The sequence below is a fragment of the Labrus bergylta genome, chromosome 14 (assembly GCF_963930695.1).
Source record: "Labrus bergylta chromosome 14, fLabBer1.1, whole genome shotgun sequence".
NCBI classification, from domain to species: domain Eukaryota; kingdom Metazoa; phylum Chordata; class Actinopteri; order Labriformes; family Labridae; genus Labrus; species Labrus bergylta.
The window spans coordinates 12,965,312-12,980,467 of record NC_089208.1 but is presented as its reverse complement, the minus strand read 5'-3'; the positions used below and the strand labels follow the sequence as shown (position 1 = coordinate 12,980,467).

At 40.0% G+C, this 15,156-nt stretch overlaps 2 protein-coding genes across 4 annotated transcripts in view; one reads left to right on the top strand and one right to left on the bottom strand.

Moving 5' to 3' along the window:
* mrps17 (mitochondrial ribosomal protein S17) overlaps positions 1–15,156 on the top strand; it is a 69,736-nt gene that overhangs the window by 10,009 nt on the left and 44,571 nt on the right. The window lies entirely within an intron of this gene.
* On the bottom strand, positions 491–14,233 carry LOC109985229 (LIM domain kinase 1). Of its 3 annotated transcripts, none has more exons than XM_065963197.1 (16): positions 13,972–14,233; positions 13,455–13,514; positions 7,656–7,794; positions 6,909–7,018; positions 6,556–6,729; positions 5,949–6,054; positions 5,520–5,791; positions 5,255–5,444; positions 5,052–5,138; positions 4,455–4,586; positions 4,308–4,367; positions 4,138–4,203; positions 3,449–3,635; positions 2,620–2,675; positions 2,343–2,500; positions 491–2,059 (listed from the first exon to the last, which is right to left on the bottom strand). In XM_065963197.1, the coding sequence occupies exons 1-16, from the start codon at positions 14,013–14,015 to the stop codon at positions 1,459–1,461; spliced, it is 2,442 nt and encodes an 813-aa protein (XP_065819269.1). In that variant the 5' UTR covers positions 14,016–14,233; the 3' UTR covers positions 491–1,458. The 3 variants fall into 3 exon arrangements, with proteins under 3 accessions (XP_065819269.1, XP_065819270.1, XP_065819271.1); XM_065963198.1 differs by having other exon boundaries at positions 13,455–13,496; positions 13,972–14,232; XM_065963199.1 differs by lacking the exon at positions 13,455–13,514 and having other exon boundaries at positions 13,972–14,228.

The following is a 15,156-nucleotide window of genomic DNA, read 5'->3' as shown; positions in this document are numbered from 1 at the left end:
AATGGAACGCAGCATAAACTAAAAAATCGGAATTTCACTTCCGAGGTAAATGGAACGCAGCATAACCTCAGAAATCAGAATTTCCGACTTCCCACTTCCGAAGTGAATGGAACGCGGCATAACCTCGGAACTCGAAAGTTGGAAATTCCGAGTTCCGAGGTAGATAAACGCGGCATAACCTCAGAACTCGGAATTTCCGACTTCCGAGCGCGAAAATAGAAAGCGGATTATGGCTAACATATGTGGTATCGTTAGAATTAGCCTGCCTAGCTTATTTTTTGTTACCATATTTTGCCAAAAATATGACTTTTTGCTCCAATTCACCACAAATGTTGACGTAGGAGACCTGGAAGTTGTGCTAGAAAACAAATATTTACCCCTTTAGACTAGAAAAGTTTTTTAGAAGCTGGTTTATAATTAGCATGTAACATTTTATATTCAAACTAGCTATCAGTTTGTGTTATGGTAGAAGATAAAAGGCACAAAGAAGTTGATGAGAGGTACTTTTATGAAAAAAAAACAGCTACAATTTTACATTTCAGAGAAACCTGGCAAATCCTACTACAGGTGAGTGACTAAAACGTATTCCATAGTTAGGCCTACACAGGTTTCCATGGAGTATTCCTTTTAATTTGCTATCCAAAATTAAGTGTATTTGTAAATATTATACCACATATATCTAGCTATATCATAAAGAGCTTCCAAAAAACACTCCTATTTGCGCCCTTACTTTCTGTCTCTTTATTTGTATTTAATCCACTACAGTTAGCCTATAGCTCTTACATGAACTGTTCACAATGCAGTGTGTTGTTCATGGTCTGCAAAAAATACAACAGAAAATACATCCTGATAAATTACGGACCCTTGCATCCCAGCTTAAAGTATAAAGTGCCATATGTTTCACAGCTTTTTAACAGAGGTGACACTAGAGCCTAACTGAAAAATTTGCAGTCAAGTTTTGCCTTATCATACTTTAAATCATCATACATGTTGTCTGATAATAAACAAGAAATTGAAGTAGATTTCAGAATGCTAAGGATTTGTTTCAGCTTATTGAGATATATGAATACCATCACATTTTATCCACAAAAAAAGAACATTTTTAGGTAAATGTTAGGAATCCTTTTCAAAATTACATAGCGGCCAATATGTCTCTAATTTTGAATAATAAAATGTTTGTATGGCCATTTACTAAATCCAGCATCAGTTGAGCTCTAGTACACCCATAGTTGAAACCACATAAATACTTGTTAACAGAGCAATATGAGGCATATTTAATGTGCAAGGCAGTTGTCATAGTGGTGCATGAAATATTTACTAAAGCTGCAGTAGTCTTCAGCAAAATTACTCTTAACAGGATCTTCCAGTGTGAAACGTGAAATGTCTTCAAAAAAGTGTTTTCTCTCTCAAAACTGTCCCTTTTTAGATGTTTCCTGTCTTTTCCATCACATTTAGCAATCAGAGAAAAGAGTTGTTCTCTGTAGAGCTGTCCCACAGAACTCTACATCTTCTCCTGGGCCTGTTAGACTGATCCAGCAGTGAGTTGTTGACCTTCTGCGGTCTTGAGGGCTCATGCTTGGCATTTGGTTGTTCCAAGGGGTGATTGTGTTCACACGTTTCAAACCCATTTTTGCTCGAGTCTATCCTTGAAGATTTGCAAAACAGAGTCTTGTCTTGTGACTTTTCTTCACATTCCTTGCCTAAACAAAATTGGTTGTTCTCAGTTCTTTTGTCATTGTTGTCCTGAGTGTGATGCTCTTTGTCCATATGGTTTTCAAATGTGCTACTTTTTTCACTCTGAGCTTGGTTGTTAAACTCTTTGTGATTATTTGCATTTTCTGAACAACCCTTGGTGTCTGAACTCTTTGTTTGTGTCCTGGAACAGTAGGTTTTTTCACAAGAGTCAAGAGTCATATCCTGGTTGTGTAAGTGCTTTTGCTGGTTTTGTTTGTTCCAGAAGACTCTGTGGAGTTGCTCAAATTCAGATAGCAGAGGTAGACCAATGTCTAGGTGCATCAGAAGGTTCCCAAGCCATTCCTCCAGCTTTGAAAATGACGGACTGAAAGAGTGAAAGACAAAGAATTGTAACGATCAGCAGCTGAAGGGCCCAATATGCCGTATTGCAGTAATGAATTGACTTTATTTTATATACTATGCTGCACTGTATTGATTCAGCTTGTTTGTGTAATACATTGCTAAGTACAGTATTCACAATTAAGGCAGCTCACTGTCCAGGAACGCCACAGAGGTACTTGGTCTCAGTCCAATCGAGAATTATTTGCTAATCGCTCATACTTTCATAACTCATAGTAATTAAGGTTTGCAGTAGGGTAAACTCATACCGTTTATCAGCATCGATGTCACAGCAGAGGACGGCCAGCGGCAGGAAAGATGATGGGCACTGTGGAGGGTGGTACTGCTGTAGGAAACCTGCTACATTTAGGCCAAAGTCATTTGACCGGGGAAGGTCATCTGGGTCTGCACTCACTCTACCTATTATCTAAAAGACATAAGATACTTAATAAATAAGGCATATATATGTGACATTGTTTTATACCAGGAACTAGATTATTTTAACAATGCAATATCGATAAAAGTGTTTCCTCCTGATGTTCTTACCTCACATATCATTATACCAAAAGAAAAGATGTCCACTCGTTCATCATAACTTTTCCCTAAGAGGTGCAGAGGGAAAGATTTGAAAATGTTAACCAAATTCAGAGATTCTGTGTTCACAGTATTTACAAAGTACCCCCACCTTTTTCAACAGAGAACTATACTTGCATCACAGTGTTTGCATTTATTCACAAATCTTATCCCCCTCAAAAAATGATAAGTTTATATAAGCTTGTCAACCATCAATAACAAAAGCTTATCGATGTAGGCTGCAGATACATTGCTGTGACTGGTTAGGTTCAGACATTGATAAACTGTGAAAGTGTATAAAGGCTCTCAAGGTGCATTTAGTTGTGTCTGAATTTTTGGACAAAGTCTGTGAACCTCTTGGCAAGCTAGCTACTGTAAACCTAGCAGTGGGCTTCTCTCATGATCAATGTGTTGGAGACCCTTGCTTTAGGCTATTATGAGGTTGGCTACACGGTTTTCACTTCTGTTGCATGTTTTATCTTAGTAAAGCACTTATGGTATCGAAAGAACACCCCAGATTAGCCTGTACTGTTCAGAAACATAATTTAGAATTGCCTGTACCAGCATGGTAAAGCACTTGAGAAACACATTCCCATACAGGACATTTCTTTTATGGTTAAAGGCAGTATTTTCTGTGGAAATGGCAGTATTAATCCAATGTTAATCTTTACTCAAACGCCGTGAGGTCACACATGACTTTCATACTCTTTTACTCTTGATTAAAAATGTCATGCCTCTGCCATTTGTATTTATTTTGGCACTCTCAAGCTTTAACTGGTTGTTTAAGACCTTGTTCCCTCACCATTGATCATCTCAGGGGCCATCCAGTAGGGGTTTCCAACCACAGTGTACCGTTTTCTCCGATCAGGCCTGCGGAGCTCTGTTAGTGTCCCCTTCCCATGCCTTTCTAGAGAGGATATTTGGCTCTGATTTCTCTCCTCCATCACCAGCCTGGCTAGTCCAAAATCTGCCACAACCACAGTCTGGTTCTTAATATAGAGAGATAGAAGGAAATGTTAACAAATATACTGAAGGTGAAAAAAGTAAATTTAATGTCAGAACTATACAGTTTGCTGACTTTGATGAATAATTTATGTGGAGCTGTAATCTCCATCTATATATAGAATTTTAACGTGAAAGACGTAAACGTAAGACCACAACATTCAAATAAATCAAACAGTTTCAGAATTAAATTGATTAAATTGAGGGACATGATACCTGTTTTGTACATACATCTTAAAAACCTTACAAAAGACATTTAAAAAGTTTGATAATTAAATTAATCAAATTCAAACTTGGAATATTATCTAAAACAAGATAGATACAAAAATGTAACCCCCTCTTGTTTGTTCACAGCAATTGTATGGAAATTTAACAAGTAAAATGAAGATATTGATGTAACACTGCCCCACAGTTGGGTAATTGTAAATTTAGATGGTTGTGTAATATAACTGATGTTTTCTGACTTGTATTATGAAACTAAGCGCTTACCTCTCTGACCAGGCAGTTGTGTGAGTTAAGATCTCGATGGATAACATTCATGGAGTGTAGATAGGCCTTAAAAGCAGATATATTATATGTATTAGGGTAAGTATTGGATAATGTCATGATTTTATTTTTTTTAATTCCCTGTTGGATTTAAGAAAATGCATACAACTTACCATTCCAGCTGCAATGTCTTTGGCATAACCCACTCTAGTTCCCCAGGGAAACTCCTTGTCCTACAAAAACACAATTGTGACTAAAATGCTACCTCAGTCCACCTTGACATTTCTTGCAGAGAGACACAACAACCCTATTTAGCTTACCATTTTAATGATGGTTTCTCTGAGAGTTCCTCCCTTGATGTATTCAGAGACAAAGTTGATTCGTTTATCTTTATAAAACAATCCAATGAACTTGAGAACGTTTGGATGGTCTAGGCAGCGCATCACCTTCACCTAAATTGACAAGAAATGTTGCTTCATGTCATTATAACAAAACAAAATGTGTTCAATTAGTTGGGGTGGGTTAAAACCTTATTGATTAGATTTATGTTATCTGTGTTTTCAAAATATTTGCCTGAAAATCATCTAGAAAAGGTGCAGTTGTGGTACCAATTGTTACAACTTGAAATCAGTTGACACCAACTGATGCTCATAATTGCTTCCATTAAAAATATTATTTAAAAAAATTAAAAGAAAGTATCAAAATACACTTTGCTGGTACTAAGGGTACTGGTATAGGTAAGTGTATAATATATATAGTATCGAGCCATAACTTAACCATTAGATTGAATGTGAAGTATGACTATCATATCATGCTGGTTAGTATTCTCTATAACAATGACCTAGTCAGGTTGGTAAATGTGAGAGCGTGATGATATCTTGCATAACTTGTTACCTAAAGAAATCACTTGGTCTTACCTCCTTTAAGAAAGTCTTGTGTGTCTCTTCATCAAACCGTATTAACTCTTTCATCACCATCACCTCCCCTGTCTCCTGATGCGTTACCTTAACAGCAACAGGTTGATCACAATGCTGATTGAAAGAAATATGACGAAAAACTGACAACTATGTCAGCTCTAACCATGAGACCGGAAAAACTATGAAAAATGTTTTTTCAGTACCTTGACAGCCTGTCCAAAGAAGCCCTTGCCTAGTACTTCTCCATGGATGAGGTCTGAAGGTCTGAAGATGCGATGGGTCCGATCTCCAGGGTCTACGCGTAGAGACTCTGAGCGAACCATGTCCCTTCTATTGGATAAAAGTGACAGTGCTCCAGGGGACAATGGAAATTTGTCTATACTACAGCTGCGCCTGTGGAAGAAAATATACACCTGAAGAATAAAAGAGGAGAAGAATGAAAAGTGTCAAACAAGAGTCAGCACTTACTGAATATGTCTGGATCGTATTCCCCTTGGCCCTTGTTGCTGAGGCAGGGAGAGGCTCATGTTGCTTGGTACATCTGGCTCCTCTTCTTGACTTGGTTCTTCCTCGAGACTCGGAAGTTTGTGGGCTGAATTAAGTTTGTTGTGGACGCAGGGATCAAGACAGCTGACATCTTCCTTGGCATTGTTTGAGGGAAGTAGGCTGTCAGTTGAATGTGGGTTGTGTTCAATGGTTAGCTGCAACGGTCTGCTTGTGTCCTGAATAACATAGTTCATCTAGAGAAGGAGATATAATGTTGTCCTTAAATGAATTTGTATTTTTCTCTCTCACCTCACCACACATGTCTCTCACCAATATTGTTTTGTAAATGCAAGGATGTTCAACTGCTTCTCTTTGTATTATTGCTCAAATGAAGGACTGATTGAGGCTCACTTCTTCTCTTGAAATGCTGCTGACAGGCACACCGTTGACCTCTAATACTCGGTCGCCAGTGTGGATAGAGGATAGCAGGTCAGGGCTGAGCTCAGCTGCGTCTAACCTGAGGAAGAATAACATTTAGTGATTGAGTTTAGGAAATGACCCATTGGTATTGTGGCCTGCTGTTCAACCCTTAGGTTTAGCATTGTTGCTGTCACCAACTTGTATTTGTAAAGCCCAAAGTGATCATGTGGGGACAAGAGGCTGGATAGGCTCTGCTGGGCCTCCTCATTAACAGGTCTGCAAGCAATTTTTCAGTCAAATGGTGGAAACTCTGAAGCATGTCCTGCTTAATTGACTGGTTTATATCAAATGGTACCATAACTTACAAAGCTGCAGTAGAGTTGTACCCTGTTAGCCATTAGAATTAATACAGATGAATGTGCAGCTGTATTAGCTGTGTTTTTAAGACGCATAGGTTGCATCAAATTTCCTACAGTCTATGTAAAAAAGCAGATGAGCCTGGCTATTTTTTAATCTTTTTTGGGGTTGCGTTGGACTTAAGTTGCACTACTCAAATGTAAAACTCTCATTTTGTTATGTACTACATTCAGAGACTCACCCTGTCACAGTGACAAGAAGACCCTTCTCTTGGCTGAGGTCAGTGGCTAAAGCCAAGCCTCCTCGGCCACCTTCATGGGGAGGGAAAGACACCAGTGCGACCCTATGGGGACTCTTGCTGAGTGGAGAAGTTGACCTTGTAGTTGGTACTACCCCCTGACTGAAACAGTGACCACTGCAGAATAGGCAAATTTTAAAAAAAAATAAAGATGATTTTTAAAGCAAAAATAATATTTGTATTAGTAATTATACCTTTTCAATTCCACTAATGTTTGAGCTACACATTAGTTTGTCTCAAACATGTGGTTGTAAAGATCAATTGCTGAAATACTTTCTAATCAGCTTCAAACTTACCAATAAAGTTTAGTGCGTTCCAGAAGTGTGTAGGTGTCTCCATCACCGATGAACATTTCACAGCTCTCACAAGTGAAGCATTCAGGGTGGTACTTCTGCTCTCCAGCAACCTGTTTGTACAGGGAGACTTTGTTGTAAAAGATAATGAAAGGAAAAGAGAATTGTATTGTTTGTTTTTTTAATATTCCGGCATTCCTGCATCAATGCCTACAGTATCAGGATGTTTTCAAAGGATATCCTTTTTGGAGTTAAAAGAAAATAGGCATTTAGTCTCATACCAGGAAGAAACCAAGACAAAGGAAGACGTTCCACCTTTGTATAGTAATAGTTGGTGTAGCATGCATGCTGAGATTCAGTATATTCTGTTGGATCCAGCGGAGACTATTATAATAACAATGTTACACTATGGATATCTGTTTGGTCCCTTTAAATGATCAATAAGGCAGCTGTTTTTAAAACGAGCTGGTCACCCACTATCAATCAATCTGTTTCTGTCCGAGTTAATATGTTTTGGAGCAAGTGAGCTTATACACAGAATGGAGGGTTATCTGCTATGGTGACTTGCCAGAAATTGTTTTTTGGTTCTTTAACTGTACGGTGTGACCACTTCTACTTAAACCTTAGTCAGCAAATTAGATTGGATGGTAAGAGCTGGTCATTAATTCATTAATTATCCTCTTATTCACAGCCTTATTTAAGGTAACAAGGACAGATTTTACATTTCTTTGACCTAATTATGAAGTTTACCATAATGAGTCCACTTGTAATGCTCTCGTTGCAGCCGTGGCAGTGCTCTCCATAACGGGCCCAGTAGTGCTTCTTACAGTAAAGCTGCCCCTCTTTTTCATAGTACCAGTGGGACAGGATGCAGCTACACTCACAACACCTAAAGAGATGAGAGGAAGGGGAAAGAGAGTGAAATAGTGAGTTGGTCGTGAGATGAACTTAGAAGATGTAGGTTAAGGTTTAGGTTTGAAGACGATAGATATGCCACAGGGTTGTTTTAGCAAAGTAACGTGAGCCTAATTAGTTACCTAACATGTGTGACAAGGAAAGTTGACCTGCCAGATCATCACACAAGGGATCAGTTAGATCACTTGCCTGATTGTTCTCAATTTATCCTGTTTTATTACAACGATAAACCTTTTAATAGCATTTATGCAAATGAAAAACTCCACGTCATCATCTTTAAGATCTTTTTTTTTCAAAGTCTAATAGCAAATACATGTTTTGTAAATGTTAACATCAATCCAACAATAAATACTCGTGTTTGCTAGTATGACTTAAAATGGAATGTCACTATGTCTTTCTTTTTATTAACAAAAATATACTTTTTTTTGAATGTCTGAAAGAGCTCTGAAGTAAGATTTACAGATCTTATTTCATATAAAAGTAATGATCATGTAAATTTGGCATATGATAAAGCTCATTTGAATCTCAGGCCCCGGAATTGAAATAAATCAAAAATCATATTGTGGCAGACTTTGTAACATCAAAAAGTATCTCTCATTAAGCGTAGAATAGATGTATCACCAGATCCTGGTGGAACTACAGCTCTAGTATTTCGGTCACTGATACCAACTCTCCTTCCTTGACATGTTTGACCCAGTGATGCTTTTTTTAGTCACAAAGTTGAGGCTGACAACATATCATGCAGCTTGTGTTTCTCTAGCACGTCCCCTGGAGGAAATACAGTTATCTTTATTTATGGCTTTGAAAAGAGGCATTAAAGATCTTGAACTGCTCTAACAGAAAGCGATTCAAACTGCTTCTTACGGAAAAGATACTCATGTAGGGCCAATGGTCAGTCACATGTTTTCACAAAAGTGCCATAACTTAATGTTAGTTTCCCACGGGCAAAACAACTCAGAGGTCACAAAAGAGAAGTGAACAAAGTGAGCAGATTTCAACAGTTAGCGTTATAAAAACCACTCGTTTTTTGCAGGCATGTTCACTGCCAGTTCTTTAAAACCTTCACACAGAAATGGTCAGTGGTATCCTGAATTAGACTGGATGCAGGGTAATACCAATATAGAGTAAAAAGCTGCTTCCTTATCTCTCTGACACTACAGCCAGAGTGGGAGGTGACTTCCTGCAGAGAGTACAGTTCCATGTTTCCTCTCTCACAACTGTAAATGCCATGCTGTTCTTACAATGGGGGATGAAAAGGTTGCCTAAGGATTGAGAATGAGGTATAAAGGACATAACTTCCTTATGACATTATACTGAGAAAACAATACATTATGTCATATGTGCAGTTCTTGATATTTTTATATCAATGAAAGTGGGTGTAAATGTCCCACTTTTTATTTTATTTTTGGACAATATCAGTAGTAGTGGAGGCTTTGCTATTGTACTTGGCAGATTACCCTGTTTGTTTTTTGTTTGTTATTTTTCTAATTCTACAATTCACTGAGCAGACGCTTTTATCCAAAGCGACGTACATCAGAGAGTAAGTACAACACAAGCAAGGATCTAGAAAAAAGGGAACAATGTCAGTAAGAGCTTTGAGTCCGACTGGACACACAGGTGCTGACAGGCATTGCACATTGGCAAAGCACAACATTGACAGCATTTCTTGAGAGCTCTAATCAGTATAGAAACCATCTTATAAGTCATCGTTATCAAACAAAAACAATCGTGACAACCATCATCATCATCAATGATATCAAAACCATCATCATTAAGTTAGTAGGTATTCATGAAAGAGCTGGGTCTTTCATGAATTAGCTTTTTCTTAAAGATGCAGAGGGACTCTGCAGATCGAATGGAGTTTGGAAGTTCATTCCACCACCGGGGGGCAACAGAGGAGAAGAGTCTAGTCAGAGACTTGGGACACTGTTGTGAAGGTTGGATCAGACGCCTTTCATTGGCAGAGCGTAGTGGGCAGGAGGGAGTGTAGACCTGGATGAGAGAGTTAAAGCAAGGAGGAGCCGTTTTTGTCACTGTTTTGTAAGTGAGCAGCAGAGTTTTAAATTTGATATGAGCAGTAACTGGGAGCCAGTGTATGTGCTCTTTTAGGAAGGTTGAAGACCAGTCGTGCTGCTGCATTTTGTATCATTTGCAGAGGTTTGATAGTGCATGTAGGAAGACTTGCCAGTAGAGAGTTGCAATAATCGATGCGTGATATCACAAGAGCCTGTACCAGGAGCTGTGTAGTGTGCTCTGACAGGTAAGGTCTGATCTTCCTGATGCTGTACAGGGCAAATCGACATGACTGGGCAATCAAGGCTACTTGAACCTTAAAAGTTAGCTGATACCCAGGTTCCGGGCAGACTTTGTGGGCATGAGTTTGGTTGTTCCAAGCTGGATATTGATCTGTGGTTGCATAGAGGGACTGGCTGGGATGACAAGGAGGTCAGTCTTTGAAAGATTGAGTTGAAGGTGCCATTCATTCATCCATTTAGAGCTATCAGCAAGGCATGATAAGATTCTTGCAGAGACTGTAACATCGTCTGGTGGAAATGACAGGAAGAGCTGGGTATCGTCAGCATAGCAGTGGTATGAGAAGCCATGAGAGCGGATTATTGAACCAAGTGAGCTTGTGTATATGGAGAAGAGAAGGGGACCAAGCACTGACCCTTGAGGTACCCCTGTGGATAAGCTGTGCGCTTTGGACACTTCTCCCTTCCACGACACTCTAAAGGATCCCCAGAGAGGTAGGACACGAACCAGCTGAGGGCAGATCCTGAGATGCCAAGTTCAGAGAGCGTGGAAAGGAGGATTTGATGGTTGACTGTGTCAAAGGCAGCAGACAGGTCTAGCATTAATAGAACTGAGGACTGACCCGCAGCTCTGGCAGCTCGTAGCGATTCTGTTACTGACAGCAGAGCAGTTTCAGTAGAGTGGCTCTGCTTAAAGCCTGACTGATTTGGGTCAAACAGATCGTTTCTGGACAGGAACTCAGACTTGCTTAAAGACTGTGCGCTCAAATATTTTTGACAGAAAGGGCAGAAGAGAAACCGGTCTGTAGTTTTCAACCTGGGCTGGGTTTAGTGTGGGTCTTTTGAGCAGAGGGGTGACCCAAGCTTGCTTGAATGCGGTGGGGAACACAGCCGTTGACAGAGAGGAGTTGATGATATGCTTAAGTGCAGCATTAAGCGGAGAGGAAATGGTCTGCAGGAGGCTTGATGGTATTGGGTCCAGAGGACAGGTGGTGGGCCGAGAGTCTAGCACAAGCTTAGATACTTCATCCTCAGTCAGAGAGGAGAATGAGTCAAGTGAGGCACTTTTGGTTGGTGCCTTTGGGCTGAGTTGGTCAGGCTCAGAAAACTGGTTACTGATGGTTGCAAACTTTTCAGTAAAATATGAGGCAAACATGTCTGGTGTGAACAGATCGGAGGGTGGAGGAGGAGGTGGTTAAAGCAGTGAGTTAAAAGCATCTTGTATCTGTGGCATTGCATATCTTGTTCTGATAATATGTTGTCTTGGCCGTTTTCAGGCTGGAGGAGAATGAGACAAGTCTTTGCTTATAGTCATTGAGGTCAGCGGACTGTTTGGATTTTTGCCATATTCTCTCTGCTGACCTCAGCCCTGCTTTTTGCTCTCTTATGACTTCCGTGAGCCATGGGCTAGGGTGGGTTTTGCGAGTGGGTTTGGACAGCAGAGGGCAGAGCTTGTTCAGAGATGAGGCTAGTGTGGAGCAGAGTATGTCTGTAGCCTTGTCTGTAGAGAGTGCGGTAAAGACCTTTTGGGCAGGCATGGCAGCCATTACCTCGTTAGACAGCTGAGCTGGCTTGAGCGATCGCATGTTTTGGTGGTATGACACCATTTGTGGGTGTGCCTGAGGGAGTTCCGGCAAGAAGATTGTGAATTGAATAAAGAAGTGATCTGATAGATGTAGAGGGGTGAGAGTCAGGTTTGCTGTAGAGCAGTTCCGAGTCAGGATTAAATCAAGAGTGCTGCTTTGTGGGTAGGAGGAGTTGGGACGTGCGTGAGGTCAAATGAGGATAGGAGAGCAAGGAAGTCTGTTGCCTGGGCTTTATCAGTGTGTATATTCATGTCTCCATGGTGTTCCATCATCAGGGATTTCTGAGAGTAGCATGTCCAGTTCCACAACAAAATCATTCACATTACACCCTGGTGGGCGGTAAATGATAGCATGTACATTTTAATAGGAGCAGTAACCAAGATTGTGTGATATTCAAATGAGGAGTTGTTGCTCAGTGGGAAGAGTTTATTGAATTCCCAGGTATTAGAAATTGGGATACCTGTACCACCTCCACGTCCAACAGAACGGGGTGTGTGTGAGAACACTGTGTCAACAGAAAGAGCAGCTGGTGTGACTGTATTTTCTGGGCAGATCCAGGTTTCAGTAAGGGCAAGTGCCTGAATGTCTGACATTTTTGCAAGTGCTTGGATGAATTCGGTTTTATTCACAGCAGATTGACAGTTCCAGAGGCCAAAAGTAAATGAAGGGTGGGTAGAAGAGGCTTTCTTAAGCAGAGCCAAGTTGTTAAGATTTCGTTGTCTATGACAGACATGTTTTTTCCTGTTCCCATGAATGACAGAGATTTCTTAGTAGCACATGTTGCGTTTAGCAGATGACCAGAGAAAATAGGCAAAGCAGTAGTCGTGGATGCCCGGGCTCTGTGGCCACGCTGAAGCTTCAGCTTCCTAGTTTTCAGATCAGAGCTTGTTCTGCTGCAGTTTCGTATTCAGACTCTTTTAAGCTTGGATTTTTGTGAAAATCTCGCCCCAGATTTTCAGCTTGCAATTAACAGAGGGTGTGACACACGTCATCTGCCTCTCCTGTTGGTGCTCAGAGAATGAAACTTAAGTGCTCAGTCCAAACAAAGCCTGACAATGAACCACTATCAATATCTACTCAAAGCAAGTTTCGATTCACCCGCCTAGCTGACAAGACCTTCCTAGTTTTCAGATCAGAGCTTGCTAATTGATTCCAAAGACAGCTCTTACTGCTGTTGGTTATGTAAAAAATATGTATGCAATATTTAATGCAAATACTGACATGAACTGAGAGTATAATCACTTTCTTTGTCAATGTGGATAGAGAGTGTCTATGGTTATCTGACATCATTACAGTAATCTCTAGTCCATGCAAATACAGTATGTGTAGATCACACTATAGGAAGTACTGTTCTAAGGAATCTGTTAGACTTTCCAGTAGTCATTTTCTGAGGAAATAATTAAGTAAGAAAACTATCAGGCAGCTGCAGTTTTATTTTGGACCTCCTGTCTTTGTTATTGTGCTGCTGGCAAAGGATGTAGAACCTTCCAGCTTCACATCTGTGAATCCAACTTAACATCTGTTATAGAGAAAACCCTGGAATTAGCTGTAGGAAACATATCCAGAATTATTATCCTTTTTCTGTTTCCTTCTTCCACACATGTCCTCACATTTAGAGTATGTCCCTCATGAGCCCTCTTTTCAACCATGAACATCCTTTCTTTTCTAAGCTCTCTTCCTGTGTCACATGCAGAAACACTGGGGACAAAACAGCACCTGCTGTGGATGAAACAAACATGATGTCTGAACATTTCACTCAGGTCAAGTGTTAAGAATCGGATGACGTAGTTTCCTACCATGGTTTCCTCCCTGTTCTGTCTGTTGTCCTGCTGGGTTTCCTTTTAGAACAAGAAGATCTTAAACAGAAACATTTGCTTTCAAATGGTATTGTGTCGGTTATTTCAACGATATTTCAAGGATATTGTCTCAGTTGTGGTCTTGATATACTGTGGGTTTTAATATTATTTTCTTGACATTATTTACATAGACTTTTGAAATAGTAGTTGTTGAATTTGTAACAAATGGTCATCCATAAAAACAAGAAACAAGAAGTCTTAGACACGAGTTGTAGTGAAGCCTTGTAAAAAGCTGCCAGGGCCATAGTTTTTCCTGTTATTGTTTTGATTTCAGAAACTACTGCACACATCCAGATATTTTTGGTGAAAGTAGAAAGACTCTGTAGTTTCAAGACTCTTTTTGAGGAAGTACAGAAAATGTTGAGCCACAATTCACTTCAATTCTCTTTCTTTCGCTTTCAGTCGCTGTTACTCACACAAACATATATCATCACCAACTAATGACATTTACTCTTACCGTCCTTTTATTCCCCTCCGAAACCTCTGGTCCCGTCGTGACATTCTGCTCCGTTACTTCACAGATAAGACGACTGAAACACTTCATCCAGATGAGAAGAGAGCTTGTTGGCTGCATGTGCTCATAAACAGATCTTACATGTATTCTGTTGTGACCAGGAGCAGGCGTAGTCTTTTTTTCTGCCCTCCACCCCTCCCTCTCTCTCTCTCTCGCTCACTCACAGGCTTCCTGTTCATCTAAGTTCTGTCTCTAATGTGCAGAGTAGCTGAGTGAGAAAAACTTCCAAACCACTGACACCAGCTGGCCAGTCTCCCTCTGCTGGCTGCCCAGAAAAGGACCAATCTCAGTATAGAAGTTCTGCACCATGGACCTTCTCCTGTTACCTCTAGTATGTAGAACTCTGCGGGATACAGTTACACTCGTCTGCACACGAACACTGTCAGTGTTAACTGAAAAAGCCTCAAGTATGAACCCCAGTGAGTGTTTCCTTGAGGCAGTAAGTGTGTTGAGTGGCGTGAGAGAGTCTGTGTGTTTGGAAACGAGCTCTATTCCCATTAGCACAGGCATAATCTCTTTATGAATGCCCCAATTACTACACTCTACTGACCTCACAGTGAAGCACATTCATCACCCACAGCAAACAAAGACAGAGTTAAGACATGAGAATTGGACACAGCTCAGACACAACCAGTAATACTGTTTAGTAGTTTGGATAACCTCAGATAATTTATGTGAGAACGACTCTGCTTCTAATTATTTAGCCGTGAGAGCAAGTGTGTCTGATCTTTTCATTAATTTCTTCTGTGGTTTAGAGTAAATTTGTTCATGCTCATTATGTATCAGGATCTATTGGTTAAGTTATTGCATAAAGCTCTACTACAACATAACACCCTATGTATAAAAAACAACATTATGTATTGTCTTAACCTCTATTTTAGTCACTAAGAAGACAACACTTGACTGCTGCAATAACTTTAGCCTAGACTGAATTTTGTTGTTTCCTTTTTTCGATTCACTGTGGTTATCAGCATGCCACAATAGATTAATATATACAACCAACATCTGCCTCTGAAAGTACCTCTTGCCTTATGCCAAAAACTCTCTTTGTTTTTTTAATTTTGTGCATGCATGTGCACCACAGTCAATTATTCTAATTTCTTTTGAATATCAACTAACGGAGAAAAA

Excerpts from the sequence above, each read along its gene's own strand:
- LOC109985229 (XM_065963197.1), bottom strand. The coding sequence starts at position 14,015 with ATGTCACGACGGGACCAGAGGTTTCGGAGGGGAATAAAAGGACG. Across the intron at positions 7,019-7,655 it reads TTACAAGTGGACTCATTATG|GTTGCTGGAGAGCAGAAGTA; the intron begins GTAAACTTCATA and ends CTGTACAAACAG. Across the intron at positions 4,368-4,454 it reads GAGAAACCATCATTAAAATG|GACAAGGAGTTTCCCTGGGG; the intron begins GTAAGCTAAATA and ends GTGTTTTTGTAG.